The 22232-nt window shown below is 42.8% G+C and overlaps 1 protein-coding gene across 2 annotated transcripts in view; it reads right to left on the reverse strand.

Moving 5' to 3' along the window:
- Positions 1–22232, reverse strand: part of LOC120988912 (acyl-CoA dehydrogenase family member 11-like) — a 195788-nt gene that overhangs the window by 107461 nt on the left and 66095 nt on the right. For both annotated transcript variants that reach the window (XM_040416695.1, XM_040416696.1), the window contains exon 3: positions 13180–13412. In XM_040416695.1, coding sequence (XP_040272629.1) covers positions 13180–13412 — 233 coding nt within the window. The remainder of the gene's footprint in view (positions 1–13179; positions 13413–22232) is intronic.

Here is a 22232-nt window from a genome sequence, read left to right on the forward strand (position 1 = left end):
CATTGAAATGTATTAATGCCGGATCCGGTACCAAGTGTTCTGGAAAAACGGAACAGGTTTCCTGGTCTGTGCATGCGCAGACCTTTAAAAATGCAAAAAAAAATAAAAATACCGGATCCGTTTTTTTCGGATGACACCGGAGACGGATCCAGTATTTCAATGCATTTGTCAGCCGGATCCACATCCGGATCCGGAAACAAATGCTATGTGTTTGCATACGGATTTTTGGACCCGGCAGGCAGTTCCGGCAATGGAACTGCCTGCCGGAATCCTCTAACGCAAGTGTGAAAGTACCCTAAAAGTCCAAATTGTTTGCGCAATTTCAACCACAGCCCCGTAACAATGTGTAATATTAACTCTCAATAACAGGGTTATTAGAGTCGATACAACCTCCGCTTCCCATAGCATAAACAAATTCTCAGCAAATAGCCCCTTGAACGTCTCTCTTCAATTTTAGTAATTGGGATAGTTAACACTAGTTAGTAATATTGTGGTGTAACACCCCTAATAAGTTTATAAGGGTTACCGGGGGGTAGCTGAACTGTTTTTAAAGACTCCAGCCAGCCAGCCTAATAAAGCGACACCCACACTCCAGTACCCTTTATCTCACCACTCCTTTGTTCCTCAAGGAGATATTCTCAAAGGGGCACACATATATCCAATGCCGCTTCCACAGAACTCACCAACCTCCACACCATACGAAGAACAGGGGTTTATTTCACCCAGGATTTTTTATTAAAATTTGTAATTTTTAAAAAGATTTTTTTTTAAAACCTTTTACTTTTTTTTTTTTATTAAAGTCACCCTAGGTGACTATAAGAGGCAATCATTAAACTGCTTCTGCAATAGATTGCGTTGAATAGGTAAAGCAGTTTAATGCTCTATTGCTATATTGCTGCCACCTGCAGGGCTCTATAGCATCTACAACTTTGAAAGCCCTGGTTTCTTCAGCGGGACCAGGGCTTTCAATTTCAAACAACGGCTCTCATCACTGCATGGGGGAGCCGGTCTAGCCTCGGAAGTACATGCTCCCGGGTTCTTCCCCTCTCAAATGCCATGGGTAGCTTAGTGAAGCAGGCAGAAGCAGGAACCCTCTCCGCTCAGCTAATCCTGGCATAGCACATGGTTACAGGGTACCCATGTGCTAAGCCAGGATTTAGTAAACCTTTGGGAAGGGACACAGGCAAGAGCAGCAATGTACGCTCCTGCCCGTACTCCATGCGCTGCGGTCCCATTGATAAACTGTAGAGACCGTACTCTACTCTGTGTACAGAAAAGTGAATTTTAAGAGCACATGGGAATGTGCGCTTTAGGGATGGGGGGATATCTCTATTAAAAATGCATTAATAAATTACATTACAAAAAGTATTATAAGAGCATTAGGGACATTTTACCAAAAGGTTAATTAAAAGTTTAGTTAGAATTGTGGACAATATCCAGCTCACCTGGTGCCTCTATCCCTTGGATCGACTTCCCTGATGCACGGAAACCTTGGTAAGACTGAACTTGTAGGAATGAAAAGATGAATCCAGCATCGAAGTTCGAAATATTGTGGGTTCCTTCATTCAATATAGTACAGATCCATACAGTGACAGCATCACCTCAGTGTTCTAAGTGATCGTCTACGCGTTTCGAAACAAACGTGTTCTTAATCATGACTGATCAGAATTCCAAATGGCGATGGCTATAAAGGCTGGTCACAACCACTCCTCCCATCTCCAGGTGGTGATTAGAAGCAGTAGATTGCGACACGCCCAAGCCAGAGCCAATAAGAAAATCTGAAGTTAACATTGATGTAAGTTAAAATTGTGTAAAAACCAAATTCGTGCACTTAAAAAAACTCCAAAGAGAAGTGCACTTCCACTCCAAAGAGAACTGAGGTCAGTACCTGTCTAAAATATACCGGGTTCACACGGTGCGGCAGTCATCCCTGCAAGACTTGCGGTTATGTCCTGCCCACCAAAATGTTCCAGGATTCAGAACATACTTTAACTTTACCCATTAGATCTTATATAAATTGCAACACCACTGGGGTTATTTATGTTATCAGATGTACACAATGTGACCTCCTTTATGTCGGAAGCACTGTAAGAAGGTTGAAAAACAGAATCTTGGAACATTTAAATTATGTCACCAATTCTTCGTATGTCAATATTTTGAATGCAACTAGGCATTTTATTTCGGTGCATGATAGGAGCTTATGAACTTTTTCCACTTTTGGAATCGAGCGAGTTTTACCTTCTATTCGAGGAGGCAATTTCCAAAAGCGTCTAATACAGAGGGAAGCCTTTTGGATTCTTCAATTAAAAACGAGGCATCCGAATGGCTTGAACTTGAAAAAAGAACTTATGTATTTGTATTCGGATTAAGTCCATTCCTGGTGTGCTTATTTATCCATTTGCTTATTTCACTCAGAGGAGCAATTATGAAGATAAATCTGCCATGTTTGATTTGCATTTTTTTGTTTTTGTTCTGTTTTTAACATTGGAAACCACTGTTCAGACTATGCGTTTTTTCAGGAATCTATTCTTTCCATCTTTTTATGTGAGACTTGTTTATATATCTTGTTATTCCTGATTCAGACCTAAGAGCCTGAATATTACACATTTTAAGTGCACGAATTTGGTTTTTACACAATTTTAACTTACATCAATGTTAACTTCAGATTTTCTTATTGGCTCTGTCTTGGGTGTGTCGCAATCTACTGCTTCTAATCACCACCTGGAGATGGGAGGAGTGGCTGTGACCAGCCTTTATAGCCATCGCCATTTGGAATTCTGTCATGATTAAGAACACGTTTGTTCGAAACGCGTAGACGATCACTAAGGTGATGCTGTCACTGTATGGATCTGTACTATATTGAATAAAGGAACCCACAATATTTTCAACTTCGATGCTGGATTCATCTTTTCATTCCTAAAAGTTTAGTTACCCTTTTAGGCCAGGACATTGCACTGCATAGATCACACCTACTTTTACAATTCAAAAATTGTCTCATCTCAAACTCCTGCTTATCCACTGGGTTGATAAAGTTCTTACTTATAGGTATAAAAGACCTGACAAATAATTTTTTCATACCGTATATATAAACTCTTACTCCACACTGAAGCCTTGATTTCTTACTTATACTACTGGAAGGATGGCTGTGCATTTTAAAGTCTCTTAGGTTACAACTTCTTATGTATTTTTGCCAGAGTAAGGGGTGCCAATATCCAACTCAAATCTCTATCTGCCCTTAAAATATGCTAATGCATTGGCATATTTTAATTCCTGTGACCTCCGTGTTGTAACCATCAAAAGTCCCAATACATCTTAGGAAGAAAATCATATTTGGTTTTAACAACCTTTGTACCCAATAGGTCCTTTTTTGGGCTCTTGAAAAAGCATCCTCTTGTTCTGGAATCTTCCAAATAATTGGTCACAGTCTTTTCATTTTTAAAAGACGCACAATTCCTTCTTGCCCTCAAATAGGTCATCAATATAGCATCCTCAAAATATAATACGTGAGTTATAGAAATCCATATACTCAGAAAACCTGTTTAGCTTCTCAACACTCTAAAACTTAATTAGCAAAAGTCGGTGCACAAGTGGTACCCATTGTGGTCCCTTTAATTTGTTGAAAAAAAGCTCCACTGAATAGAATATAAGGATAATAATCATTATATTTATCAACACAAATTCATATAGAGTAAAAACTAAATTACTGTGTTCCCAAAATGGTGTCCCTTTTGTGCTCAACAAGTACTTCAATGCAGCTCAACCTAAATCATGGTGGGTGATGCACAGTGATTGTACATCTAGACTAGCCAACATTGTAGATTAACCACCAAACAGTTTTCCCCAAGCTCAGCTCGGACTGTGGGAAAAGCACTTAGGCCGCTTTAAGGCTGGGTTCACACGGGCGTTGTGGGAACATGCACGATTTTTCCCCGCGAGTGCAAAGCGTTTTAATGCGTTTTGCACGCGCTTGAGAAAAATCGGCATGTTTGGTACCCAGACCCGAACTTCTTCACAGAAGTTCGGGTTTGGGTTCAGTATTCTGTAAATTTTATTATTTTCCCTTATAACATGGTTATAAGGGAAAATAATAGTATTCTTTAATACAGGATGCTTAGTAGAAGGTCAATTGAGGGTTAAAAGGGTTTCTTCAGGACCTGTCAAAGGACCTGTGGTGACGTCACTGAGCTCATCACATGGTCCATCATCATGGTGATGGATCATGTGATGTATCATGTGATGAGCACAGTGATGTCACCACAGGTCCTTTGACAAGTCCTGAAGAAACTACAGGAGACCGGCAGATACGTGATCAATTGGAGGAGGTCAGTTAATATTTTTTTATTTTTTAACCCTCAATTGACCGTCTACTAAACATTCTGTATCAAAAAATGCTATTATGCTATTACAGTGAATAGACTTTCATCTTTGCAACCATGCGTGAAAATCGCACCGCATCCGCACTTGCTTGCGGATGCTTGCAATTTTAAAGCAGCCCCATTCACTTCTATGGGGCCTGCGTTGCGTGAAAAATGCACAATATAAAGCATGCTGCGATTTTCACGCAACGCACAAGTGATGCGTGAAACTCACTGCTTATGTGCACAGCCCCATAGAAATGAACGGGTCCGGATTCAGTGCAGGTGCAATGTGTTCACCTCACGCATTGCACCCGCGCGGAAAACTCACCCGTGTGAAAGGGGCCTAAGACGAGCGAGTTGCATACTGTGGACTCGCTGTGTGAGCATGAGACAGCTCCCATCCAGAACTTCTAGCACTGATGGGGTCGTATAGCATTATATTGATTTATGATGCTATGTAACCCTTAGGCCTCTATCAGATGGGCGTTGCGGGAAAAGGTGCGGCCGCGTTACGGGAATACTCGCGATTATTCCGCGTGAGTGCAAAAGATTGTAATGCGTTTTGCACTCGCGTGAGAAAAATCGCGCATGTTTGGTATCCAAACCCGAACTTCTTCACAGAAGTTCGGGCTTGGGATCAGGGTTGTGTAGATTGTATTATTTCCCCTTATAACATGGTTATAAGGGAAAATAATAGCATTCTGAATACAGAATGCATAGTAAAATAGGGCTGGAGGGGTTAAAAAAAAATAAAAATTATTTAACTCACCTTAGTCCACTTGCTCGCACAGTCCGGCATCTCCTTCTGTCTCCTTTGCTGAACAGGACCTGTGGTGACGTCACTCCGGTCATCACATGATCCATCACCAAGGTAAAAGATAATGTGATTTTTTTAACCCCTCCAGCGCTATTTTACTATGCATTCTGTATTCAGAATGCTATTATTTTCCCTTATAACCATGTTATAAGGGGAAATAATAATGATCGGGTCTCCATCCCGATCGTCTCCTAGCAACCGTGCGTGAAAATCGCACCGCATCCGCACTTGCTTGCGGATGCTTGCGATTTTCACGCAACCCCATTCACTTCTATGGGGCCTGCATTGCGTGAAAAACGCAGAATATAGAGCATGCTGCGATTTTCACGCAACGCACAAGTGATGCGTGAAAATCCCCACTCATGTGAACAGCCCCAAAGAAGTGAATGGGTCGGTATTCAGTGCGGGTGCAATGCGTTCTACTCACGCATCGCATCCGCGCGGAATACTCGCCCGTATGAAAGGGGCCTTACAGTTCTGGAATGTATTGAATAACACTGACAGCATTATGTCAGTGTTATACAATACATTCCAGACCTCTAAGGGTTACATAGCATCATAAATCAATATGCTGCTATGCGACCCTGCAGTGCTGGAAGTTCAGGACGGGAGCTGTCTTATACTCGCACAGCGAGTCCGCAGTATGCAACTCGCTCGTCTTAAAGCGGCCTAGGTGCTTTTCCCACAGCGATATGAGCGGCTAAAGCAGCCGCCCCCCCTCCTCTTTAGTCTGGAGGAGGAGAGGGAGGAGTTGCAGAGCTGACACCCTGCAGGAGGAGAGGAAAAATAATAAAAAAACGAAAAAAATTTAAAGTTGTTATTTACACTACACAGTGAATGCCGTAAATAAATTCCACAAAATGATGTTAAAATTGCAGTTTTTTTTATCCTTCACCCTAAAAATAAAATAAGTTATTTAATACACTATATATATATATATATATATATATATATCCCAAAATGGTTCCTAAAAAACCTACAACTAATCCCGCGAATAAATTAAAAAAAATTTGATGTAAAAACTTAAAAGTTATGACTGCTGGAACATGAAGGGGGGGGGGGGGAGGTTACTGGTCGTTAGGGTTAAAATTAGATTTGTAGTCCAGCTGAAGCATAACCCTAACAAATCTATAGGTAAATATTTATTAATAAATTACAAAATCTTATCCTTATATGTCCAGGCGCACACCAGGCCAACCATATAACTGTTAGGGAGTGGGGTAACTGACCCTATTGACATATACTATAGCTAGGCCCTAAGCCCAGAGGCGGCTCCTAGTGGTGGAGCCCCCCTGTCCTCCAACCTGGCTAACAACTCCTGTACAACCCTAAGGGGATGGCTATTAGGTATGGTACAGGATGTTGGGCTGGTGTGGGCATGGACAGAGAGGATCAAAACAAAAAATGATAAAAGAGCACAGTGTATACAGCCCCGACGATAGGGTCTATCATCAGGTACACGGTGCATCCAATTACAAAACTACAAAAAACTCCTAGGTAAGATAGCTCTAGATGCCACAGAAATAACCCGTGGTAAACCCCAACGCGTTTCCCCCACGGTGTGGGATCATCAGGGGGTAATAGATAAAAGATAATTAAATAGATTCAAGCGGAGTACAGAGTAAACGGAAGGAGGCCCAGATACAGTTGCCGCATCTGTACAAAAACCGTTCAGTACATGGTGTGAAATATGACATTAAGTAATAAGATCAGAATTGTTTGGACCAGATGACAATCTTGGGAGGGACGGATAGAAGGACATATATCGTCAGTCCTGAAGTATCATATGCGTGCATCATATCTGTGAAGAAAAAGGAGGATATCCATATATACATATAGATACTTAAGTATGCATCCCAACACCACATACAAAAGTGTGAGAAACCATCACCAGTATGGGTTAAATTAGAGGGATTCACTCACAGTATCATGAGGGAAATTCCTTATACTTAAGTAGATTCGATCAGTCATATAGATAATGCAGATGACTCCCTTGTAGATAATGAAGTATGCAAAGACCAATCGTGTCACTGATGTTCACATGTATCAATCACAGAGGTAGGCTATAAACACAATGAGACAATCAAATAGTGGAGGGTCATAATACTCTCAGCCCACATGAGATCATCGAGGTGAAATAAAAAGGTGAGCATACCTTCAGATATATGTTGAATCACATACCACAGTCACCCATGCCAGGTTAGCCTGTTAAATACCGGTCCACTATATGACAGAGAAAAGCATATATCACTAAGGCCACACTGCAGACAATTCATGTCTAAGGGTGCATTGGTCAAGTTACTTACTGTTTGTAGTCACGCCGCAGACATACGTCCCCTCCCTGGGTCCAACAATTACTCTCTCAGAGTTAGCCCCTCTTATAGTAGGCACCAGAGGTCCTCTAATTGTATACACCTGTGTTGGGGCGGCGTCCCAAACCACTCCTCCACATAGGGCTGCTGTATATGCCCTGTTGAAGCGCATATTAAGCGCCATGAGTGGTAGCGTGCGTTCCAGGGTGGAACGCGCGTCACGCGACTTCCGGTAAGGCTGCCGGAAGTAGCGTCATCGGGACATAAGCTCCAACCCGGAGCAAGCCTAAACAGATAGCTAGTCACATGGAAGGCGTCCGGGTATGACGTCATCTCATCGGGCCCTTGCGTTCCAACATGGAACGCAAACCGCCGGATTGGACAGAACACTATGGGCAGAATAGAAACGGCTGCCTAACACAGGTAATAACCGCAGTTATGGTGCATGGTAAAACCAGAACATGAAAGGGGCAGGGTAAATGATACGGTCGCCAAAAAGGGCGACAATGCCCTACCTCCCTACACATCCTAGTATATGCATGGACCATACAGATGTTTTCATGAGGAGTAGGTGATCGGGGGTACAAATATAAAGGACAAGATTAACAAGTAAATAGATAAGAGCCGATGAAACAATATATAATAAAGCCGGTGAAACCATTTATAATCACCGTTCAAGATAATTACAATTTCGGTGCTTCACGCACCTGGTCCAGTAAAGGGACAGTACTAACTACCGGGCTCATAAATTGCAGGGACAGAATAGGGAGAGGGAAGGGGACGGGGAATAGGAATAGGGACCTATCGGGAAAGGGCCAAAAGGCCAGAAAAGGTCACAAAAAACATGAAAATGTCAGTCTTTCATTTAACCCGCGGGGGGACTGGGACCGGAGTCTATGGATCCATTCGCTCTCCTTTTGTAGGATCCTCCTGTCCCAGTCGCCCCCACGTGGAGATGGATGTACCAGTTCAAGTACAGTGAAGCGAATGCACCTGGGGTCGCCCCCATGAACCTCGTTAACGTGTGTCGCAATCGGGGTAACTTCCTTGTTTTTAACGTCATTTACATGCTCAAGGATTCGTCTTCTGAACTCCCTAATAGTTTTCCCGACATAGTCGAGGGGGCAGGTACATTGGCATAGATAGATGAGACCCTTAGACTTGCAATTAATGAAGTCACGTATCTGAAAGGTCTGCCCAGATACTGATCCAGTAATGGTTCTTGCTGTATTCAGGAACATACAAGCCTTACAGCCACCACATCTGTAAAGTCCCACCGGTCTGCGATCCAGCCAGGTACCCGCCTTGACTGGAGGCGTATAGTGGCTGGTCACCAGCCGATCCCTAAGGCTCCTGCCCCGACGATAGGAGACGGACGGACGTTCAGTCACGACCTCAGAGAGGTCGGGGTCCATACTCAGAATTGGCCAATATTTACTTAAGATTTTCTTAACATTCTGATTGGCCGTATCAAAATTCGAGATAATTCTCATCGGTTGGGGACTATCGGGTCTCCTAGTTTTGGGGATAAGAAGATCACTTCGATCTCTAACCTGGGCGTGCTTGAAGGCCTCCTTAAGTATTGGTTGAGGATAACCCCTAGCTACAAATCTATCCTGGAGGGCTCTCGCTTCGTGAAAGAATGCCTCATCACCGGAGCAGTTCCTCCGTACCCGGAGGTATTGTCCTCTGGGAATGCCACGTTTGAGGGAGGTAGGATGGTAGCTGCTCCAGTGAAGGAGAGAATTCGTCGCCGTGGTTTTCCTATAGATGTTTGTGGAAAGTCGATCCCCCACTATAGTAACCTTAACGTCAAGAAATGTAATACTAGACGGGTGTTGTTCAAAGGTAAAGTGGAGTCCGATCTCATTCGTATGGAGGTCAGATACGAATTGTTTGAGCTCATTAGAGCTACCCTTCCAGACGACGAACACGTCGTCTATATAGCGAGTCCAAAACTGTATGTTTTTGGACCACCAGACGACGTGGTCAGGAAAGACGAGAGTATCCTCCCACCAGCCCAGGAAGAGGTTGGCGTAGGTGGGGGCACAAGGGCTGCCCATCGCCGTCCCCCTGAGCTGGTGGTAGAATTTGGAGTTAAACAGGAAAAAGTTATGAGTTAAGGTGTACTCAAGCAGCCTGATAATGAAGCTGTTATGTAGCTCATACTGAATACCCCTTGCGCACAAAAAATATTCAATGGCCTTGAGGCCATACTGGTGTGGAATAGAGCTATATAGCGACTCGACATCAATACTGCATAAAATGCAGTCAAAGTCAAGGACCAGAGCATCAATTTTGTTGAGGAAGTCCGTTGTGTCCCTCGTGTATGCTGTATACAGGGCATATACAGCAGCCCTATGTGGAGGAGTGGTTTGGGACGCCGCCCCAACACAGGTGTATACAATTAGAGGACCTCTGGTGCCTACTATAAGAGGGGCTAACTCTGAGAGAGTAATTGTTGGACCCAGGGAGGGGACGTATGTCTGCGGCGTGACTACAAACAGTAAGTAACTTGACCAATGCACCCTTAGACATGAATTGTCTGCAGTGTGGCCTTAGTGATATATGCTTTTCTCTGTCATATAATGGACCGGTATTTAACAGGCTAACCTGGCATGGGTGACTGTGGTATGTGATTCAACATATATCTGAAGGTATGCTCACCTTTTTATTTCACCTCGATGATCTCATGTGGGCTGAGAGTATTATGACCCTCCACTATTTGATTGTCTCATTGTGTTTATAGCCTACCTCTGTGATTGATACATGTGAACATCAGTGACACGATTGGTCTTTGCATACTTCATTATCTACAAGGGAGTCATCTGCATTATCTATATGACTGATCGAATCTACTTAAGTATAAGGAATTTCCCTCATGATACTGTGAGTGAATCCCTCTAATTTAACCCATACTGGTGATGGTTTCTCACACTTTTGTATGTGGTGTTGGGATGCATACTTAAGTATCTATATGTATATATGGATATCCTCCTTTTTCTTCACAGATATGATGCACGCATATGATACTTCAGGACTGACGATATATGTCCTTCTATCCGTCCCTCCCAAGATTGTCATCTGGTCCAAACAATTCTGATCTTATTACTTAATGTCATATTTCACACCATGTACTGAACGGTTTTTGTACAGATGCGCCAACTGTATCTGGGCCTCCTTCCGTTTACTCTGTACTCCGCTTGAATCTATTTAATTATCTTTTATCTATTACCCCCTGATGATCCCACACCGTGGGGGAAACGCGTTGGGGTTTACCACGGGTTATTTCTGTGGCATCTAGAGCTATCTTACCTAGGAGTTTTTTGTAGTTTTGTAATTGGATGCACCGTGTACCTGATGATAGACCCTATCGTCGGGGCTGTATACACTGTGCTCTTTTATCATTTTTTGTTTTGATCCTCTCTGTCCATGCCCACACCAGCCCAACATCCTGTACCATACCTAATAGCCATCCCCTTAGGGTTGTACAGGAGTTGTTAGCCAGGTTGGAGGACAGGGGGGCTCCACCACTAGGAGCCGCCTCTGGGCTTAGGGCCTAGCTATAGTATATGTCAATAGGGTCAGTTACCCCACTCCCTAACAGTTATATGGTTGGCCTGGTGTGCGCCTGGACATATAAGGATAAGATTTTGTAATTTATTAATAAATATTTACCTATAGATTTGTTAGGGTTATGCTTCAGCTGGACTACTATTCTTGATATTTAACCCATTAATTAGATATATTTTTTGCTGGACATTGATTAAAATTAGATTTACTTCAGACATTAAAAATCTACAATAAAAAAAGTGATATTTTTGGGAGGATTTTTCCAATTTTAATGTGACTGTTAGGAGGTTAAAGCAATGTTCCATTCAGTGTCAACTAGGGATCGACCGATATTGATTTTTTAGAGCCGATACCGATAATCTGTGAACTTTCAGGCCGATAGGCGATAATTTATACAGATATTCTGTGCATTTTCATTTTAGAAAAAAATAAAACATTCCCACACAAATCTGCTGAAAATGAACATGTTTATTGTTAACGCTTAGCTGTTTTTTTGTAAATCTTTGTTTTTCATTTATACTTAATATTTTGGTGTTTTTTTTTTACACTATTAGCCCCCTTAGGGGCTAGAACCCTTGTCCTATCCACCCTAATAGAGCTCTATTATGGTGAATAGGACTTTACACTCTCCCTGCTGCTTTGTGCACACAGCAGCAGGGAGCTGACTATGGCAGCCAGGGCTTCAGTAGCGTCCTGGCTGCCATGGTAACCAATCGGAGCCCCAGGCTTACAATGCTGGGGCTCTGATCAGAAGCTGCCACTGCACCACCAATGAGGAGGGGAGAGGGGACCCTGTGGCCACTGCCACCAATGACTAATACTGGGGGGCTTGGGTGGGGGGGCGCACTGCGCCACCTATGTTTTTAATACTGGGGTTTGGGGCGCACTGCACCACCAATGTTTTTAATACTGGGGTTTAATACTGTGCCACCAATGAAGATAACTCGCCCATTAATTCAAATACAGGAGGCGGGTGCTGGCTGCAGAATCATATAGCCGCACCCAACCTCTATGAGTGGTAGCTGCAATCCGCGGCAGTTAACCCCTCAGGTACAGCAGGGATTAACTGCCGCGGATCACAGCTACCGCTCATAGAGGTTGGGTGCAGCTATATGATTCTGCAGCCAGCTCCCGCCTCCTGTTGAATTTGAATGAATGAGTGAGTTAACATAACTGGTGGCGCAGTGGCCACAGCCCCTCCCCTCCTCTCATCGGTGGCAGCGGCAGCAGCGGCACAGGGGGAAGGAGACACTGCTTCCTTCTCCCCTGTGCTGCTGAGGGAACATGGATCGCTCTGACAGCAGCGCGATTAATGTTCGCGATTCGTTATCGGCAAGGTTACATGCCGATACCGATAACTTTGAAAATCCTGAATATCGGCCGATAATATCGGTAAAACCGATAATCGGTTGATCCCTAGTGTCAACCCTATGTTTTGGGGGACCCAATGCTTGTGGAGGTATGCACCATATCTTGTGGTCTTGTCCAGTAGAGACAAACTTCTGGTCACAGGTGATTTATTTAACTGAGAAAGTGACAGTTTTTTTCATGCCCCAAACACCCAACTCTTTGTTTATGTGGGGATGCCAGGCTTGATTTAAAAAAATTGGAGCAATTTATATTATTACTAGCAAGAATCCATGTTTCTTCACGTTGAAAAACTCCTGACCTTCATATTTTCATGTTTATTGCCAAAATTAACAATATTATTCTTTCAGAAAAACTGACAATGGACACCACCAACGGTTTACCAAGATATGGAGTGCTTGGATATCCTCCTCTCACTCTCCTAATATGCAATGTTTTTTATAGAGTGCTATTATTGACTGTTTCATTGCTTCTATTTGATTTAGACCAGGAATTATTTTTGTTCTTTTCCACTTATAATGCTGTTTTTACTACCTGCCACTGCTGTCTTGAGCTCCACAGCCATGCCCATCATATGTTGCTGATTATTTTAGGTTACATTACTTGTCTGTTTTGCTACAATAGTGCTTTTTATGCAAAGTGCTAATTAAATAAAGCATATGTGCTTGTCATTAACAGTATATAATGTAGATATCCAACTATTTTCCCTTTAAACATTTTATTTGTATACTCTCAAAATAAATATATTTACCTCCAGCTAGAATATTTTCTCTCATATGCTTCTGCCACCAAGCCTTCCTCTGCAGAAACTACCTTCATCTTTTGCCAAGCTGGACAAGTGATGACGTGATCAACTCTTCGTCCCCAGGCATCATAATGCTTCAAGTGTGGTGGATTAAGTTCACATTCACGTCCAAGGGAGTCAATTTCATCTACTAAACGTTGCCCAAAACGTTCCAGGTCCTTGCCAGCTTCTTCCAATACCTACACAAAAACATAAAATATTATTTAAAGGCTATGTACACTGTTGGCGGCAATTTTTTTTATGATTGCATTTTACTCATTTTGGGCAAAAAAATTGATCTTTATTAAAAATATTGAGCTGTTCTGCCACAAAGAGTTAACAGTTTTCCTATCTGTGTGAATTGTACTTTCAGTTTGTGCAGGTCATCTAATAAACCTTATCTCTAAATTAGTGAAAGGTCAAATAGGGCTGAGCGAATCGACTTCGGATGAAACATTCGAAGTCGATTCGCATAAAACATTTCCCGAACTCGGGTTTGGTTCCAAGGTACCACATGGAATGGAACCAGAGTTCGGGAAATGGTCTTTTACAGTACAAATTAATTTATGAAGTTATTGCACGAAGTCTGGCGCGACTTCACGAAGTAATAACTTCGGCTCACCAGAGCCAATACATTCTAATACTGTACAGAGCTCCTGCTCCGTACAGTATTAGAACAAAGTTTTATGCAAATCGACTTCGGATGTTTCATCCAAAATCGATTCGCTCATCCCTAGTCATAAACACTTATTTAAAGGGTTTCTGTCACCCCACAAAACTCTTTTTTTTTGGATAGTTATATTCCTTATAGCGCGATATAGGAGAATATAATAGTCTTACTTACTTTCATGCGGCCGATTCTTTAGAAAACGAAGTTTTATAATATGTAAATCTGCCGCAGCAGAAAACCGCCCCCTCGCCGTGTTGATTGACAGGGCCAGCCGTGATCTCCTCCTCCGGCCGGCCCTGTCAGTATTTCAAAAATCGCGCGCCTCTGTTCATTCGGCGCAGGCGCTCTGAGATGAGGAGGCTCGTCTCCTCAGAACTCCCTCAGTGCGCCTGCACCGATGATATCACCGAAAGAGAAGACGTCATCGGCGCACTGAGGGAGTGCTGAGGAGACGAGCCTCCTCATCTCAGAGCGCCTGCGCCGAATGACCAGAGGCGCGCGATTTTTTAAATACTGACAGGGCCGGCCGGAGGAGGAGATCACGGCTGGCCCTGTCAATCAACACGGCGAGGGGGCGGCTTTCTGCTGCGGCTACCAGCAAGTAGACGCCCTACTTGCTGGTAGAGCCCTGATTTACATATTATAAAACTTCGTTTTCTAAAGAATCGGCCGCATGAAAGTAAGTAAGACTATTATATTCTCCTATATTGCGCTATAAGGAATATAACTATCCAAAAAAAAAAAAATTAGTTTTGTGGGGTGACAGAAACCCTTTAAGAAAAATCTTATCAGTAAGATAAGAACTGAGCTATAATGAGTGTTTATAATGTCAGAGATCAAAGATAAGGAGACATCATGATGGAACAGAGAAAATTCAGATCCTGCTACTAGGGATGAGCGAATCGACTTCAGATCAAAATTTTAATAAAGATCAACTGAAACAATGATTTTTAGCTCAAATTGAGTAAAACGTAATAGTAAAAAAATAAATTCCACACAAAGGTGTACGTAGTCTTTAACATACACAATAGATCTGTCTAGGACTTATTTTTTGTAAAATCAGAGCAATTTGCACTGGGTAAAAGACAGTAACCAAAACTAAGTCTTGCTGAATCTACAACAAGAATGTACGCAAGTATAGAAGCCAAGAATCTTCAACCAAAAAGAGAAGGACTCATAATACACAATCTATGTATTATTTTAATGAATTGCAACAACCAAACAAATAGGCAGAAATGGGTCCTTGCTGGGGCCTGAAAACAGGCTAAGATTACGTGGTAATGGCTGGATATGTCATCCAGAGACCTGCTAGCATCTTCACTGCTGCAGTGGACGAAATATGCAATGTTACTATCTAAGGCCTCTTTTACACCACCGTTTTTTTTTTTCCGTTTACGGGCCTTCTTTGGTGTTCCGTATACGGAACCATTCATTTCAATGGTTCCGCAAAAAAAATGGAATGTACTCCGTATGCATTCCATTTCCGTATTTCCGTTCAAAGATAGAATATGTCCTATTATTGCCCGCAAATCACATTCCATGGCTCCATTTAAGTCAATGGGTCCGCAAAAAAAAACGGAACACATACGGAATGTACTCCGTATGTCTTCCATATCCATTCCGTTTTTGCGGAACCATCTATAGAAAAAATTAGGCTGGGCATAACATTTTCAATGTAATTACTGTACACTGTATATGCCATACGGAAAAACGGAATGGAAAAACGGAACGGAAACACAACAGAAGCAAAAAATGGAACAACGGATCCGTGAAAAATGGACCGCAAAACACTGAAAAAGCCATTCGGTCGTGTGAAAGAGGCCTAAGCAGGACAACCTGTTTCTTACTTTTGCTTGCTCTATATACAAAAGACTACTAGGGCACCAAAGGAAGGCTACAGGGTCTCGCAACCCTTTAAGGGTGTGGCCTAGTTTGGTGCTTAAAGGGGTTCTCCAGGAATTAAAAAAATGAAAATACTAAAATATTTTATAATAAATATATTCACAAATACCTTTACTTTACTTAAAATTACTTAAAATGGCCGCCGTCCTATCAGTACACACATAACCTGTCCTAATCACACAGGAGGACAAATTACTTCACCACAATGAGCTATAGTGCTGCCTCATCCTCCTCTCTGCTCTGCTTGTCAGGAATCATGATCCTGAATACAGGTGAATCTCTGTGGGAATGGAGATGATGAGGAGACATGAGAGGAGGGTGAGATGTGGCTAATGAGCAGCAGCACTTGTTTACAGTCTGCATTACCATAGCAACACATTACCACAGTCTGTCCTTCCTACAGAGGTTCAGCTAAAGTTCTTATCTGTATTCAGGATCATAATCCCTGACAAATAGAGAGGAGGATGAGGCAGCTCTTTACCTCAGTGTTGTAAAGTAACTTGCCCTCATGTGTGATCAGGACAGGTTTTGTGTGAACTAATGGGACAGCAGCCATTTTGTTTCCCCTGATGATTGCTCCCCAGATAATACAACCATTATAACTAATAAAAAGTATTTGAAAATATATTTCTAATAAAGTAATATTTAAGTATTTTCATTTTCTTAATTCCCGAAGAACCCCTTTAAAGATTAACTAAACCTTTTTACAACTTTCTTTTAAACTATTCTAAATAGCCCAAAAATTATTTTTGTAATTTAATTCATTAATCAATTATGCTGTTTTCCTACTCAAAAAAGGACCCAAAATCCTGGATTTTACCACTTCTGAGAATCATCATTCTCGTACAGTGATGACCTGTCAGCGCTGTACTGGTGTACGGATTGTGACTGAATGCTGAAGCGAACACTGCTCAGGCTGGAGCACACATCACTGCTCCTGCCTGTGCCGCCCTCAAGCTTGGCTTAATTCTGGCAGAGCACATCGGTACCCTGTGTGGTTGTGCTGTGTCAGGATTTAGCGGAGTGAGCTATAGAGAGCGTTGAACTGAGATGAGCGGACTTATGCAGGAGCCCACTCCGCTCAGCTAAATACTGGCATAGCACTACTGTATAGGGTACCAATTAGGGTTGTCACGATACCAAAATTTTTATTTGATTTTGATACAATAAAAAAGCATTGCGATACTCTATACCATACGAAAAAATAAAACCCCAAAAAAGCTGCGTGTATTCCGCATTTTATGAAACATCCAGCCCATAATAGAACAGTCCTATCCTATTTTTTGGGGGGGACAAGGTGACTAAAAAACGACGAATCGCACGTTTTTTAATATTTTAATAGTTTGGACTCTTTTAGGCGTGGCAATTTGTAATATGTTTATTTATTTTTGTTGTTTATATATTTTATATGTAAAATTGGGAAAGGGAGTGATTAAAACTTTTAATATTTTGGTGTTTTTTTTATTTAAAAACCATTAGCCCCTGAGGGTCTAGAACCTGGGCTCTTTTAATCCCTTGTCCTAGTCACCCTAATAGAGATCTATTAGGGTGAATAGAACTTCACACTCTCCCTGCTGCCCTGTGCTTTGTGCACACAGCAGCAGGGAGCTTACAATGGCAGCCAGGGATTCAGTAGCATCCTGGCTGCCATGGTAACCGATTGGAGCCCCGGGATTACACTGCTGGAGCTCCGATCGGAAGCTGCCACTGCCCCACCAATGAGGAAAGGAGGAATGAGGAGGGGGGTGGACCCTGTGGCCATTGCCACGAATGACTATAATAATGGAGGGGTTGGGGGGGCGCACTGCGCCACCAATGAGTATAATACTGAAGAAGGGGGCGCACTGCGCCACAAATGAAGATAATTAACCTATTAATACAAGTATTATATACAGGTTACAAAATGCACATAGACAAGTAATGTATCAATGTACTATGTGAAAAAAGATCCTAAAAAGTAAGAAAAAACCCACTCAGTGTACATAAATACACCTATACCGAAAATGAACTGAGACTAAACGAGCATATCATCAAAATATAAATTCTTTATTAAATACAAATTACATATATAAAAAGAGAACACGATACATCAGATAAAAAATAGACTACACCTGAGGAGGTATAACAGCACGTACCTATAGAGGAAAAAGACTGGGGAGAGATAGAGACAAAAGATAAATCATCTAGTTCAATGTTGTGCATATATCTGTGTCTACAGTTGATGTGTGTGTATATATATATATATATATATATATACACACAGTACAGACCAAAAGTTTGGACACACCTTCTCATTCAAAGAGTTTTCTTTATTTTCATGACTATGAAGGCATCAAAACTATGAATTAACACATGTGGAAATATATACATAACAAACAAGTGTGAAACAACTGAAAATATGTAATATTCTAGGTTCTTCAAAGTAGCCACCTTTTGCTTTGATTACTGCTTTGCACACTCTTGGCATTCTCTTGATGAGCTTCAAGAGGTAGTCACCTGAAATGGTCTTCCAACAGTCTTGAATGAGTTCCCAGAGATGCTTAGCACTTGTTGGCCCTTTTGCCTTCACTCTGCGGTCCAGCTCACCCCAAACCATCTCGATTGGGTTCAGGTCCGGTGACTGTGGAGGCCAGGTCATCTGGTGCAGCACCCCATCACTCTCCTTCATGGTCAAATAGCCCTTACTTTCAAAGTTTTCCCAATTTTTCAGCTGACTGACTGACCTTCATTTCTTAAAGTAATGATGGCCAATCGTTTTTCTTTACTTAGCTGCTTTTTTCTTGCCATAATACAAATTCTAACAGTCTATTCAGTAGGACTATCAGCTGTGTATCCACCTGACTTCTCCTCAACGCAACTGATGGTCCCAACCCCATTTATAAGGCAAGAAATCCCACTTATTAAACCTGACAGGGCACACCTGTGAAGTGAAAACCATTTCAGGGGACTACCTCTTGAAGCTCATCAAGAGAATACCAAGAGTGTGCAAAGCAGTAATCAAAGCAAAAGGTGGCTACTTTAAAGAACCTAGAATATGACATATTTTCAGTTGTTTCACACTTGTTTGTTATGTATATAATTCCACATGTGTTAATTCATAGTTTTGATGCCTTCATAGTCATGAAAATAAAGAAAACTCTTTGAATGAGAAGGTGTGACCAAACTTTTGGTCTGTACTGTGTATATATATATAAAAACATATAGCACCCTAAGGATATAAAGTGCAAGTGCATATAATAGATTAAATCTCCACATCAACAGGCGGTCACAGACAGCACGGCGAATTGCAAGTGCATAGTAACATCTAGATCTCCTTATCCATAGATAAGCAGCCATGGCACAGTAACAAAGTTACCAAAGTAGCCTAAATTAAATATTCTTAAGGGCCAGTGCTAAAAAAACGTCTGAGGGCCGCACTAGACATGGTATAAATTTTGCGGGCCAGAACCAGGTAGCTTTGCCAGAAGGAAATGCAAACACTGTGAGGGGGGCATGTATGTGCATTACTACTGTGAGGGGGGCACATGTGAGCATTATTACTGTGAAGGGTGCACATGTGGGCATTACTACTGTGAAGGGGGCACATGTGGGCATTACTACTGTAAAGGGTGCACATGTGAGCATTACTACTGTAAAGGGTGCACATGTGAGCATTACTACTGTAAAGGGTGCACATGTGAGCATTATTACTGTGTAGGGTGCACATGTGGGCCCATTACTACTGAGAAGGGGGCACATGTGAGCATTTTTACCATGAAGGAGGCACATGTGAGCATTACTACTGTGAAGGGGGCACATGTGACCATTACTACTGAGAAGGGGGCACATCTGGGCATTTTTACCATGAAGGGGGCACATGTGAGCATTACTACTGTGAAGGGGGCACTCTCTCTACTGCCAGCCACAGCGCAGACCACTGCTAACGGACACTAATTCCAACCAAGACCAATGAACACCACTCATGTCCTGGCTTTCCCAAACAAGGAGGGGTTCCCTTCTTACCCCTCAAAGCCATGTACTGCCGGAACCCTGCCACATGAACTCCACTGGCCCTTCAGGATATCCCAACTGTCCTCACTAAGGAACCAGCCACACTTATTGGGGCAGCCCTCCTGAAACCACACTGCCCGCCTGTGCCCGCCATTAAGAGTCAGCCCTTCCTTCCTCCGGTACAGTCCGGTCACAAGGTACAGCCCTCCGCACAGTAGGAGCCCAGCACTGCAAGCAACTACACACGTGAACGACAGCGTTGAGAGACGCGCCGAGTCCACACACACAACGCACCCTGCAGAGTCCACACATACACACACACACACACACACACACACAACACCCTACAGTCACAGAAATGATTTACTACTCACATTCGTTCCCCGATTTGCCTCCAGGCTTTCTGTACTGCGCCACTACAGCCGCCCCGGAGTATACCTTTTTCTGCTTCTCTAGCTGGGCGCAAGCTCCGCCTCCTGTCACTGCGCAGGCCGGATCACACAGCTTTGCGGGCCGTTTGTGGCCCGCGGGCCGTAGGTTGGGCACCACTGAACTAGATGATTTATCTTTTGTCTCTATCTCTCCCCCGTCTTTTTCCTCTATATGTACGTGCTGTTATACCTCCTCAGGTGTAGTCTATTTTTTATCTGATGTATCATGTTCTCTTTTTATATATGTAATTTGTATTTAATAAAGAATTTATATTTTGATGATATACCCATTTAGTCTCAGTTCATTTTCGACATAGGTCTATTAATACAAGTGTAGGATGTGGGTGCTGGCAGTATCACATACCTAGCACCCGCCCTCTATGACAGGGCGCTGCGATCCACGACAATTAACTCCTCAGGTGTGTGATACTGCCAGCACCCGCATCCTACACTTGTATTAACAGGTTAATCATCTTCATTGGTGGCGCAGTGGCAACAGCACCTCCCCCCCCCCCCTCTATTCTCATTAGTGGCAGAGGCAGCAGTGGCAAAGTGGGGAGGGAGGGACTCCCTCCTCTCCACTGTGCTGCTGAAGAGAACATGGCACGCGCTAAGAGAGGCTACTGCGCAGCCTAGAATCGATAAATAGCAAATCCCGGTATTGAATTGATCCTGGTCTAAAAGTATCGATTGGGTATCAATACTTCGATACCTGGTGCAACCCTAGTACCAATGTGCTGTTCCAGAATTGAGGGGAGCACAGGCAGGAGCAGCGATCTGTGCTCTGGCATGTGCAGTATCCGCTGCAGCCCCCTGATAAATCCATACACCAGTACAGCGCTGACAGGTTAGCGCTGTACGAGAATGAGGATTTTAAACAGCTGTAAAATCCAGGACTTTAGATCCTTTTTTGAGTAGGAAAACAGCATCATTGATTAATAAAGTACATTACAAAAATCATTTTTGGGCTATTTAGTTTAAAAGAAAGTTTTAAAAAGGGTTATTCTTTTGCAGTTATTAGTTTTTTCATCTCATTTTAAAGTACATTACTGTACAAGGGCTTGTTTTTCCCACAACAAGCTGTATTTTAATGGCAAAATGTTAAAAGGTCCCTCTAATGTATTGACCATTTATAAATTGTTTTGGGGTGACGGAATGAAAAAACAATTCCGCCATTATTTTTGGGGTTTTTAAGGCATTCAAGCAACATAAGAGAGATTTATCAAAACTGGTGCAAAGGAAAACTGCCTTGGTTGCCCAAAGCAACCAATCAGATTCCACTTTTTATTTTTCAGAGCTTCTTTGGAAATGAAAAAGTGGAATCTGATTGGTTGCTATGGGCATAAGGGTTAAAACCTACTTGGTCTTAGTGTGGTTTCTGAGGCCACATTGAAAGATGAGCTGTACATGGCAGACCTAGAAGCCATTGGTACACCCCTGGCTGCTATGCTATTCCATCTCAGTGAGGGCAAAGGTGGAAGAGAGGGGTAACCTCTCTCTACCCACTTAGATGATATGGTCCACATTGAAAGCACCATCTATTTATTTATTTATTTTATGCACTTATATAGCGCTACTATATTCCGCAGCGCTTTACAGACATTAGCATAGCACTGTCCCCAATGGGGCTCACAATCTAAGGGTCCATTCACACGTCCGTGGTGTGTTGCGGACCCGCAAATTGCGGATCCGCAACACACCCGGCCGGCACCCGCTATAGAAATGCCTATTCTTGTCCGCAGCTGCGGACAAGAATAGGACATGTTCTATCTTTTGCGGAGCTGCGGACCGGAAGTTCGGGGCCGCGCTCCGCAAATGCAAGTGTGCTCTCCGCTTCACGTCCGGGCCCATAGAGAATTGCGGAACGGGTGCGGACCCTTTTGCGGACGTGTGAATGGACCCTAAGGTCCCTATCAGTATGTCTTTGGAGTGTGGGAGGAAACTGGATGGGGTTAAAATGCTGGTACTGTTCAGCTGGCAACCGCAAGTGATGGTGCAGGCACAGTTCCCCAGTACACATCATCACA

This window comes from Bufo bufo, chromosome 2 (assembly GCF_905171765.1).
Source record: "Bufo bufo chromosome 2, aBufBuf1.1, whole genome shotgun sequence".
Lineage (NCBI taxonomy): Eukaryota > Metazoa > Chordata > Amphibia > Anura > Bufonidae > Bufo > Bufo bufo.